Below are 12285 nucleotides of genomic sequence, written 5' to 3'. Positions count from 1 at the left end.
TGAAGTGTTTTTTTTTTTTTTTTTCTATAGGGTTTGTGCGCTTGCCAGAAAGACAGAGAGAGACAGAGAGACAGAAAGGGAGAAATCACTCCCCAGAAGGGATGGTCCTGCCACAATTCCTTCTCCTCCATTCTCCTCTCAGGATCTTGGGCACACACACACACGCACCCGGCGTGATTTTAAGCCACCGGGTCCAGGACTTGAACCACGTTCAGCTACGTGGGAGTCCAGCGACATAGCCATTACGCCAACAGCTGGTCCCCAGAACGTTTTTTTAACAATTCAAAAGAACTAAAATACATTGGTATATACAAAAGGTCTTATTAGCACCCATTTCTATACATAATGAAAAGAGATTTTTTATATAGAAGTTTTATGTTTTTAAACTTACAGAAAGGTTTATATTTAACTGCAATAAAAACATATTTTAACACCACCTTTAATTGTTAATTTGGTCTTCAAGCTTATGGTGACCTCCTTCCATATATATACTGTGAACAAATCTATTATAGGGTTAGCTCGCACTTATTTCATTACCTGAAATATTCTAGTTTGTTTAGAACTTGAGAACTGATCATTTATATGTTAAAGTATTAATATATGGTTACTCATTTATTATTATACATAAGGCATTGCTGAAGAGATATTTATATTATTTTTAACAACTATACCCAGAGTCATACATTTAAAAACTTCTTACCTCTTCAATGTGGTCACCTAGGAAGGCTACAATCATTTTCCAAAATTCAACTTTTTTTGGAAATTCCCTCACAGGATATAAATTAGGTTTTAGAATTTTATTAGCTTAAGAAGAAAATTTACTTCGATTTTTATTATCACTGGTTTTTGAGTCCAAATGTTTTACCTACCTTGATTATATTATTCACCTGTCTTGCCTAACTTGTCCTGAATAACTTTCAATTGTCTCTGTATAATGACATACCATCAAACAACAGGAAATTTTCCTGTGTGAGTAGTTGGCGATTTCAGATATTCCAAAGAAAGCTCTAAAGTATTTTGAATTCTGCAGCATCTTGTCATTATGTAAGTTGTATTGCCTCACAAGGTGAATTCTTAGGATATTCTTATTATTATGTTTTTAATATAAAATAAATTAGTATCTAGTTATATCTTTTTTTTTTTTGGAGAGATTTTTGCTATAGGACGCATGTGCTCGCTGGAGAGACAGAGAGAGATTGATAGAGAAAAAGAGAGAAATTACCCTTGGTGGGGAGGGTCATCCTACGATCCCTTTTCTTCCATTCTCCTCTCAGGACTTTAGGCATGCATGTACATGTGCCCAGGATGAATTTCAAGATGAAGGATCCAAGACTTGAACCACGGTCAGCCATATGAGAGTCCAGTGACATAACCATTATGTTACCTGCTGGCACCAGTATCTAGCTATATTTTATACACACATGAATACTTTCCTTAAACATATACTTCCATGCTTTTTTTTGTTGTTGACAGCTCCTCCTTTTTGTCTGACTATTGATTACCACAATGCAGCCCAAGTCCCAGAACTTAAACGCTATGTATGTCAACTGACAGAAATTTCCTGGGGACCCACACTTTACTTACCTGGGACCTATCGTGCTAAAGGTTATGAAGAATATAAATCCCAAAGGGCATAATCCTGGTGGTCAAGGAACTTCTGGTATAACTGGAAGTATGTTTTAAACCCAAAACTTCTATTGCTTCTTGTTGTTGTTTTTAAACAAGTAAATCTTTTTAGTAACTATGTGTTTTGATTGCTTCCTCTTTATCTATTGGTGAGGGAGAGATTCTTGCTCTAGAGTTATGGAGACAGCTGAACACATGACATCCAACTCTGAACTGAGAAGGTCAGCATCTTATCAGTCACAAAATATGTTCACTTCCTGGGTTTAGTGGACACTGCGCCCCCTGTAGAGGCACATAAGGATTGCACTCAGAGTAGAGAAAAGCAGCAGGGGCCACGGTAGGCAGGATGTGTCATAATAGTGTCATAATAATCTATCCTCCTAGATTCGCACAGGAGGATATGACAGGCTTTTTTGAATAATTCCATAGGGGCTGGTGGAGAACTGAAACCCATTACTCAGGATAAGCAGGCACTGTTCCTGCTTCTAGTCTTAGGAGGATGGTTTGGCTAGAGGATCTAACCCATGGGAATAGGGTGGGGAGGAGAGCTATTGGTAGGTCATATTGGTCCCTCTTGCATTTCCCCAAGTATTAAGGCACACATCATGTTAGGCCTTATTATACCGCACTTTTGCATATAAGATTTTGAATAAAACACTATAGAAAATGTTAGTATGTGTTATAAATAACTCTTGCCCTTAGGAAGTATACAGTCAAATTAAGGATTTATAAGTCTAACAAATGTAAAAATACACTTAAAACTTGTTATGTGCAGTATGAAAGCTGTAAGAGACACAGACAAAGGCCCAAAGAAATCAGAAGCGTGTAAGTTATTTCTGCCTATAGGAATTTAGAAAATTCTGGTGGGGAAAAGAAAAATGCTAGATTTTTAAAGACTAATTAATTAATTATTATTATTATTTTCTAATTTGCTATAGGTACTCACCAGAGAGACCAGAATGAGAGAGCGAAAGAGTAAAAGCAAGCCACCAGGTCTAGGACTTGAATCACAGTGGACCATGTGGGAGTCCAGTGCCTTAACTACTATGCCACCTATTGACCCATAATGCTAGATCTTAAGAGATGGATATAATTTCAGTAAGTGAAGATATGAGGATAGTAAATGGTAGTAGGGACAGGCAAGAGTGAAAAAATAGAGACAAGAAAGCAAAAGATATGTACTGATGTGTGATGTGTTAGTCTTGTTGGAGATGGACTACACAGAAGAAAGTACCTAGAAGAAAAAACTATATTTTAATACTTCATATTGTGTGTTAAGGTGATAGGGATCCATGGTGGGTGTTCAGCCAAGCAGTGGAATAGTCAGAGCTGTTTGTGCCTAAGTGGGTGGGTTTGTGTACGAGGTCTGTGGTGGGAGAAAAGGCTAAAGTTAAGGCATTTAGGAAGCTGTTATAGCAGCTCAGGTGAGAAATGAAGAACTCCTGAATGAACACAGCAGAAATGGAAGTAATAACAAAGTGACAAATGTAAAGGAGACTATGGCTGGGTTGATAATAATTGAAGAGGGAGAGGTCAGAGGACTAATGTTATGAGTTAGGACAGCTGATCCAAACCATTTACTGTACAATACAGGATAATCCATGCTATGGGACAGAATATAATTACTGTTTTTCATGACCTATTTGGAAATTAATTTGCTGGAGGGTCTCATATTCATTAGAAGTTGTATGTCTTCTGAGTGTTTTGGAAATAGAGAAAAATCTGAAGAAACTGAGATTTTTCTCTTCCCAATGGTTCTCAGTTGTTTCATTTTGAACTACGAGATCTATTTGGTGTGCATAGAACTTCCATTCATTCCAAAGAGGAAATTGGTTTCATGGGAGACCAGGGAAATCGTGGTCCTCATGTGGCCGGTGGCTCTGCTTGAGATGGGGCTTCTACTTCTTCTAAGGCTTTGTCACCACCCTCTTTTTAAGAGTTACTTCCCCAGGAGATGCTTACATTTTTTAAGGATTCATTCCAGTTTTCACTGAGGTTTGGCACGACACATGGTAGGAAAATACATGGTACAAGTTGGGTCCATGCCTCCAAGAGTTGATACCAATGAATAAACTGCTTAATTGGTCACATTTCTTCTCCCTCTCTCCCCCTTTTCTGCTCTTCCTCCTCCTCATTTCTTACTTTGCCAAGAACTCTCAAAGTCAGTGCTTTCCGAAGCATGGCAGGTATCAGTTTCACTTAGAATAATTTGTCCTCATTTGGAATATCTCACATTCTCATTCTCTGTATCATTCCTCATCTAGACGCTTGGGATGAAGGAAGGTACTCTAGAACTCATCTATGTAAGAGTTATTGGTGAAATAGTTTTTAATACTATCTTTATAAAATCCAGGTTGTATGTCTATGTGAATAAAGAAGTAAAAACCCATAGTATAGGCTGAGCATCCCTAATCTGAAAATCTGAAATGCTCCAATTCACCTCTAGTCTCAACCAGCCCAGATCAGGAGTATGCACATGCACACCCACGTGGGTCCAGTTGCATTACCACTCTGCCACTTCTCAGCCCTGGTGCGAAAATATTTTGAAATCCAAGTGTAGTTTTTGTTACACACATTTTCCACAAACTTTTGGAAGATCCTCTCTTGTGCGTTAGATAACAGCAATATCTATTACCCATTTTCTTAGGCCAAGAACCTGTTCTTACACAACACTTTGTATCCATCAGCATGTTGTGATCCAGCTTTTACATCTATGAAAAACATATATTTTGAAATAAACTATGCAGGGATTTCAATTTGTTTTTCTAAATTGATGGAGGGTACATGTGCAGAGACAGAGAGAAGGAGAAGTCATCCACCTTTCTCCCACCTAGTGGAGTGGAGTGGAATGGAGTCATACCACAATCCCTTTTCCTCCCTTTTTCATTGGGATTCGAAGAACGCATGCACATGCACTTGGTGTATTTTTCAAGTCACCAGGACCAGGAATCGAACTGAAATTGGTTGTGTGGGATTCAGCTTCCTTAATCACTAGGTTATGGGGCTGGCCTTCCAAGTTTTTTTCTACCAAAATAAACCTGTACTTTAATCTTATTTTTCACAACTTTTGAAGTACCCTCTTATATCACATTTCTAATGACTTCTCATAAAGCTCCAACACTTTCCACTAGTCTAGACTAGGACTCTGAAAACTGACACTGGGCCAAATCCACCCTGCAGCCTGTTTTTGTGAATAAAGCTTTATGGAAACATCACCACCACCCTGATTTCATTTGCACGTTAATTGCCACTTTCAGTGCTACAGTGGCTGAGTTGATGGCAAAGACTTGACAGAGACTATATGGTCCTTTATAGAAAAAGTTAGGTGAAGCGGGGGGGTCATAAGGATTTCTGCTACATCTTCATTTTTGTTTTCATAAACCTTTAAAATGATGAAAAATAGTCTTAGCTTACTGGCTTTCCAATACAGGATGAGGCCCATTGGCTTTCTTCTCCCACCCCTCCCCCCTCCGCCTTTTTTTAAGAGGTTTTTGCTATAGGGCACATGCACTTGCCAGAAAGAGAGAGACAGAGAGACAGAAAGTGAGAAATCACGCCTCAGGGGGGATGGCCACGCCGCAATCCCTTCTCCTCCATTCTCCTCTGGGGATCTTGGGCACACACGCACACGCACTCAGCATGAGTTTAAGCCGGGACTTAACTGCAGTCAACTACATGGGAGTCCAACGACATAGCCGTTACGCCAACTGCTGGCCCCCCCACCTCTGTTTTAAACCAACAATCCATTTCAAGCATAAATCACATCACATCACTTCATGTTAAAAATCTCTGAAGACCTTTCATTACACTTAAAATAAAATCCAAAAAACTTACCATAGGCTATAAGGCCTTTGAGATCCAGCTGCTGTGTAGTTGTCTGACTTGTCCTGTTGTCATGTGTGTGCTATCTGGCTGGCTTTGCTCTGTCCACATGTGTGCAAACTTGCCAAGTGCACGCCAGCCTCAGAACCTTTGCACTTTTTTTTTTTCCTGCAATACTTGTACATAGATCTTCTCAGATTGTTCTCCTTACTCAGGTCAAAGAGGTCTTACCTGAACCTCCCATGACTCTAATAACTCCCACCCAGCCCTGCCCCCCTTTATCTCTTAACTTTGCATGATTTCTTCAGAGCACTGATCTCTCTAATAATTATTTGTTTACTTACCTCTTCTCTGTTTGTTCCACTGGAATGTCAACACCCTGAGGACTGGCACCTTTGTGTGAGCTCACTGATGCATCCTGAGCCTCTGATGGTATCAGTATTAATAACACCACATTTAGGAAGTCTTCAAAAAGCTCATGGAAAATGCATAGTATGAAAAAACTGTGTATAGATTTCAAATTCTTTTGTACCAAAATAAGGTCATATATTAATTTAATTTTTCCATGAACCTTTTGGAGTCCCCTTGTATTTGTTGAATAGATGATTGGCTAGTTACATGCAGTGAATGTTGTTCCTAACTTATTCAATTTTTGGAAAGAATTTGCACTTATCTCTTATTGAAAACAGTTTTCTAATGTACATGTTTTGCTTTGTCTTATTTTCAATTTGCTGCTTGTATGTCTCTCTAATAGCCAATGGGCATCTTTTCCATTCTTGAAGAGGAATGTATGTTTCCTAAGGCTACAGATCTGACTTTCAAGACCAAACTCTTTGACCATCATTTTGGAAAGTCAGTTTATCTCCAGAACCCCAAGCCTGATAAAAAGTATGAAGCTCACTTTGAACTTGTCCATTATGCAGGAGTGGTAAGTTACTTCTAGACCCCCAACCTTGGATTTTCCTTACTGTTTCAAATGCACTAAACCAAAGTCCTTAGATAATGTTCAAGTAAAGTTTAGATTAAGTAAAGAGATGAGCAAAATATATCTCAGTTTCAGAGAAAAAGGTAGCAGAGCCTTTTAGCACTTAGGAAATGAAATGCCCATACTACAATAGCATTCCATGTGCACGGAGGTCAAAAATCTCAAAATGGACTCTGTCACCTCAACTCAAAGAAAGTCAGCTTCAGAAAGGCTTGGAGACCATCAAAGCCTTAGGTTTTTCCTTATTTGTCTTTCCTTTTAACTTGACATTGTGTGAATCAGTGATTTCAATTGATCTTTTTATTGAAGTTTTTTTTTTTTTATTCTCCCATAAAGAAATAGTCAATGTGAAGTAATGATCTCCCAACTATGGCCAACAAAAGTTTCTAATGACCCTCACTGCCAGTCCTCATGTCCCAGTAGTTGTGTGTGTCTTTTTTTCCCTGTTTTTATGCTTCTGGCCTATGCTTCTGGGTAGAACAAAAAGATAACTGATAAAGGACAGAATAATACTTCAACCCTCAAATGACTGACCAACTGTACATAGACACGCTTTTAGTTCTCTTCTTTCGTATCCTAGAATATTAATTATAAATGATATTTACAGTAAGATACTACTATAATTGCCAATTTATTGAGTGTCACTGTGTCAGGGACAGTTGGATTATTTAATCTAGTCTTATTTATGAGGGACTGCAGAGGTGAATTGTTCCTACTGGAGATACAATTTAATCCTACTGTCCCCTCTGTTCCTCTCCCTCCATCTTTCTCCCTCTTCCTTTCTCTCCTATTATTTTTTCCTCTGTCTATCTCTCTCTTTCCTCTCCTTCTCTCTCTGTCCCTTCCCTTCATTTTGTCAATGTAAATGATAAAGCTTGAAAACTCTTTGGGATTCACAATGGACTTCTGGGGAATTATTCAGTACTCTAAGATTAAACTGATTTAAAGTGAAAGGATCCAGACAATTTGTGATGTTTTTAAGTCATGCATAATTTGCTATGTTAATTTATGCACTTTCCTCTGCTGTTATGTGAAATGCATGCCTTTCCAAAGGTGCCTTATAACATCAGTGGTTGGCTTGAAAAGAACAAAGACCCTCTTAATGAAACAGTGGTGGCTGTGTTTCTGAAGTCTTCCAACAGACTCTTGGCAAGCCTTTTTGAAAATTACATCAGTACGGACAGTGGTGAGTCACACTGTCTTTCTTGATTTTTCAGCCTCAGAATAGAACCGCTGTATCAGTTTTTATAAAAATCCTTGCTTCTTCCTTGTGATACCTGTTTCTGCTCCCTGTGGTCTGAACCATCCCCTTGTATTAGCCTTTCTGTCTTCAGGGAAATAGTACTCATGTTTAAGATAGACATATTTCAAGAAGTCTGTTTCTGGCCTGCTTTATCTTCTGTTCAACCTATCTACAAAGAGAGAATAACAACAACAACAAAACAACATATTTTGATGAACGATTTTAGGGCAATAACAAGTTCTGAATGTGTGTGCATGTGCATGCATGCACACTCATATACATATACATTTTCTCTTCAAAGTATCTTAGAAGTCTCTTTTATAGTGCTCTGTGCACTTGGGGTTATTACAAACTCTAAGAAGGTACAAGTAATATATGACTTGTTCAACTGTAGTCTCCCACTTACGGGGTTATTACAAACTCTAAGAAGGTACAAGTGGAATATGACTTGTTCAAACTGTAGTCTCCCACTTATAGCTGATATCTGTTTAGAAGATATTCCATGAGTATTTATTGACCAACTGACAACTAATCTTGTTCAGTTTATAATTTACAAGGCACTTTTAAATACATTAATTTACTCAATCCTTGCCTTGACCCTTTCAGATATATAGAGAGAAGAACTTCTGCTTGTTTTACAGGAACAAGTATAAAGGAGTTAAGAGGTGTCCCCACTTGTACAAATTCAGTAATGGCAAAGCCTAGGTGAGAATTAAGGCTTGTTTCCTAGTCTAATGCCTATTCCATTCTCACTATCTCTGAAACAGAACAGGACAAGCCACATGCATCTTGTATAGAAGGAAAACTTCTGTGCCATTATGTGATGACTTCGAAGATACTGAGCCCAAGTTGCCAGCACCAACCTCACAACTGGGACTAACTCCATTGAGAAATTCTATATAATTTATTACATATGTCACAGATTGGCAGCCCCTGAGCAGAATCTGGCCTTAGAACAAACTTGGTCCACACAGATTAAACCAAAACAAACCAGGAGATTTCATTTACACATTAAGGTTTTCTTTTTCTTTTGAAAAATGGAGATTCTAGGAAAACAGAAAATTTGGCCAGCCTGGATTCTAATTTCCCTGTGGCAGCAATGGAGTAGTGTGCACTAACTCTTCCATAAGTGAGATGTGTATTCTCACTTCACTTTCTAATAGTCTCACCCTCCTATTATCTCCCACTTGGCTTATGTTAATTCCTGGCCCCTATCAGGCTGATTTGAGATTCCTGATTGACATGGCCAGAGATTGGAGAGATGATTTAACATTCCTGGCTTCATTAGCACATGGTGATATAATTCAGAAGCATGCTTGAAATCCTCTGGGCCTGCCTTATGAGGAGGTTGAGAAATGGAAGCTATCATAGTTGGACCCCACTAATCTTCAGGCAGAGCATTTGCCTGATTCTAATAGCTTCTAAAGTACCTCTGAGAAGTCTGTTAGATAGTGGCCACATAAGCTTATGGCTCCCAGTTGAGTAATTCTTTGATCATAAGAGATCAGAGAGTGGATTGAGCAGAGAATTAGAGAGGAAATCATCTTCTAACTCTTCAGGGTATGTGCTGTGTTCTTTGGAACCAGAAGAGAAGAAATGTCCAGGATGTCCTTTTTTTGTAATGCTTTATGCACTCTCTGAAAATACTTGCCTTCAAGTTTCTGACTCATCCAAACACTAAATTGCCCATAATAACAATAGTTTTTCCTGGTGAATCCAAGTACTTTAAGCCAGAGTTATAATTCTTCTTCTTTTAAAAAAAATTAATGGAAGGTAATATTATTTCCTTTTCATGGACGGAGAAATTGAACTACAAAGATATCAAGTGATTCCCTTAGAGGATTGGGGGTGTGTAAAAAAGACATTAGTGAGTAAATTTTATGACTCTCTCACCCCATGCAGTTGCTACTCGGGCCTAGAGAATATTGTATTAGTTTTCCATACTGGTAGCTTGTGTACTTGCTTCAGATTGCCTATAGATTTTGTTGTTGGTGATGTTGTACATCTTAGTGTTTTAGCACAACACAAATGCTTGAAAAAGAGGTAGGCAGCCTAGGCTCTTTTGCTTTAATAAAATGAAAACATTTATCATTATTATGATTATTATTTTAATTTTCCAGAGGACATGTGCACTTGCCAGAAAGAAACAGAGAGAGAGAGAGAGAGAGAGAGAGCGAGAGAAGGTAAGAAAGTACCCTTATGGGAGGTGGTTACACTGCAATCCCTACTCCTCCATATCTTTCTCCTTTTGGGATTTTGGACAAGCATGCACACATGCCCAACGCATTTCTCAGATCTCTGAGTCTGGGACATGACCTGTGCAGTGAGCCATGTGAGATCTGGCTGCTTTAACCACCATGCTACTGGCTGGCTCCAGATTTATTAGTTTTTATAAATTATAAAAGTAACACATGAGTACTGCCCCAAACATGGACAATGTAGAAAAACTAAAAAGAAGAACATAAAAATTACCTATAATCTCACATAGTTAACAATAGTTAACATTTTGGTATATAGAATACCCAATATCATTTTTGATGTTTATGGTCACCTATTATAACCATATATTTAAAAACATATATACACAGTGGAATCATGTAACATAAAGGTTTGCTTTTTCTCTTATAGTAAATCCTAGAACATTTTCCACATGAATTATATAGATTCACATCATAATTTTAAAAGGTTACAGTATTTCATTGTATGTAGATTTCTCTTTTTTTCATAATTTAGGTACTCTCCAATAAGGGACATTTGTTGCTTAATTTTATCTTTGCTTAATTTTTGTCAATGACTAAATTACACTTCAGTGAGTAACTTTGCAGAGTTATCTGATTATATTCTTAAGGAAAATCACTAAAAATAAACATTTTGTGTTGAGACATAAGTATTTTTGAAACTTTTGGTAGGTATTGCCATATTATTTCTAGAACTCTGATAAATTTATACTTCCATCATTAGAATATGATAATGTGACAAAAAAAAATTTAAATGTTTTCTTTTTCTCTCTTTTTTAAAGCTGTACAGTTTGGGGAAAGGAAACGCAAGAAAGGAGCTTCATTCCAAACAGTTGCATTTCTGCATAAAGTAACTTTTAATCTCATCTCTTTATATATTAACTGTCTCACGAGCTGCATATGTTATTACTCACTTGAAATTTCACATCTTCAAATAAGGATGAAATAACTAAAGTTAGCAATGTTAGAAAAGTTGAAGTTTGTATTGGTATTATCAAGGGCTTTAGAGGACACTACTGATAGTCCTTTTAGGTCCCCTTTATCAACTCTGCCCCCATCTTCCACTGGTGTGAATATTGGCTCATCACAACCATGGTACCAGAATTACCCATGGCCAAATGGGAAGCTAAACTACCTCCTTTACTGCCCCTTTAGACTTTGGCTCCTCTCTTGCCTCAAGTGGGGGATCCATTTTGGTACATTTGAGCTCAGAGCTCCTGCAAGGCTCAGACTAAAGCTGAATCCACACCATGGCTTTTTTCTTCCTCTGCTTTATTCTATTTCCCTCACTTTCCAAATAAATCTCTCAAACCTAAAGAGCCATCTCAGATTCTGCTTCAGGAGAATCTGATGTAAGATAAAGGTTTTCCGCAGATGGAAAGCTTGAGAAACAATTTCTTTTCTTAAGCTTTTTTATTATCCAGACATAAGTCATTGCTATCAAATTCAAAACAGATAGCAATGTTTCACAATGGAACTATGTCTGTCAGGTAAATATTGACTTGTCATGGGAAAGAAATAATATATGTTTGGTAAGCAGGGAAGAATGGCTTAAGATGTGACTACAAGATTAAGTTGATAGATTTGGAAACATTTGTGAGGTGGATTGGTGTTTTTAGTGATTTACAAAGTGATTTTGTGTTTATTACAATCTCCATTTTAGGAAAACCTAAATAAATTGATGACTAATCTGAAATCAACAGAACCTCATTTTGTGAGATGCATAAATCCCAATATGAATAAGATGCCAGGTAAGAACTAGACTTCTTAGTAATCCATGCTAAGAAATAGATTGATTTCAGCTATGTTGAATATCTTTTTAAAAAACATTTTCAGGTCACTTTTATATGAAAGTAGATTTTCTGATTTAAAAAAATGAAAGTGAGTTAAAAATGAGGCCTTAAGAGCCTTCTCAAGACAGCCTTTGAATTGAGATTCAAGTGGACACATGGAAAGATTTCACAAAACTGGCTCAAATGCGTAATATCAGAATGCTTGATAATACCATTTAAATTCCTCCTTGAGTTTCATGCTAAAATGTGAATGAGCTCCTATGCCACTATCTGTAAGGGCAAAGTATAATAAAAGGGATTGAATAATCAATTGGAGGATTGAGGTAGATATTTCAGTGTAAAGGAAGTTATTTGATCTGAGTTTTCTTAATCAACCATGAAGACAGTTTCCAAAATCCATTTTTAATTGATAAGAATTCCATTTAGTCTTCCTTCTTAATACTAACATTGTCCCTCTCTCTAGTAATACCCATTTATTTAGTTATGTAATTCTGGGCACTGGACACTTTTTTAAAATAAAGGATGTAGGCATAGGAAATGTGAGCTTTCTGGACATAGACAGAGACGGTAATAGGAAAG

The 12285-nt window shown here is 37.4% G+C and overlaps 1 protein-coding gene across 1 annotated transcript in view; it reads left to right on the top strand.

Annotated features, from left to right (window-relative positions):
* The window catches only part of MYH15 (myosin heavy chain 15), a 157760-nt gene that overhangs the window by 54041 nt on the left and 91434 nt on the right, over positions 1–12285 (top strand). Inside the window, exons 15-18 of the mRNA XM_006170764.1 lie at positions 6203–6376; positions 7487–7619; positions 10696–10763; positions 11577–11664. Of these exons, the coding sequence (XP_006170826.1) occupies positions 6203–6376; positions 7487–7619; positions 10696–10763; positions 11577–11664 (463 nt within the window). The remainder of the gene's footprint in view (positions 1–6202; positions 6377–7486; positions 7620–10695; positions 10764–11576; positions 11665–12285) is intronic.

The sequence above is a fragment of the Tupaia chinensis genome, unplaced genomic scaffold (assembly GCF_000334495.1).
Source record: "Tupaia chinensis unplaced genomic scaffold, TupChi_1.0 Scaffold148904_1, whole genome shotgun sequence".
NCBI classification, from domain to species: domain Eukaryota; kingdom Metazoa; phylum Chordata; class Mammalia; order Scandentia; family Tupaiidae; genus Tupaia; species Tupaia belangeri.
The sequence above is the reverse complement of the archived record's forward strand: the minus strand, read 5'-3'. Positions and strand labels throughout refer to the sequence as shown.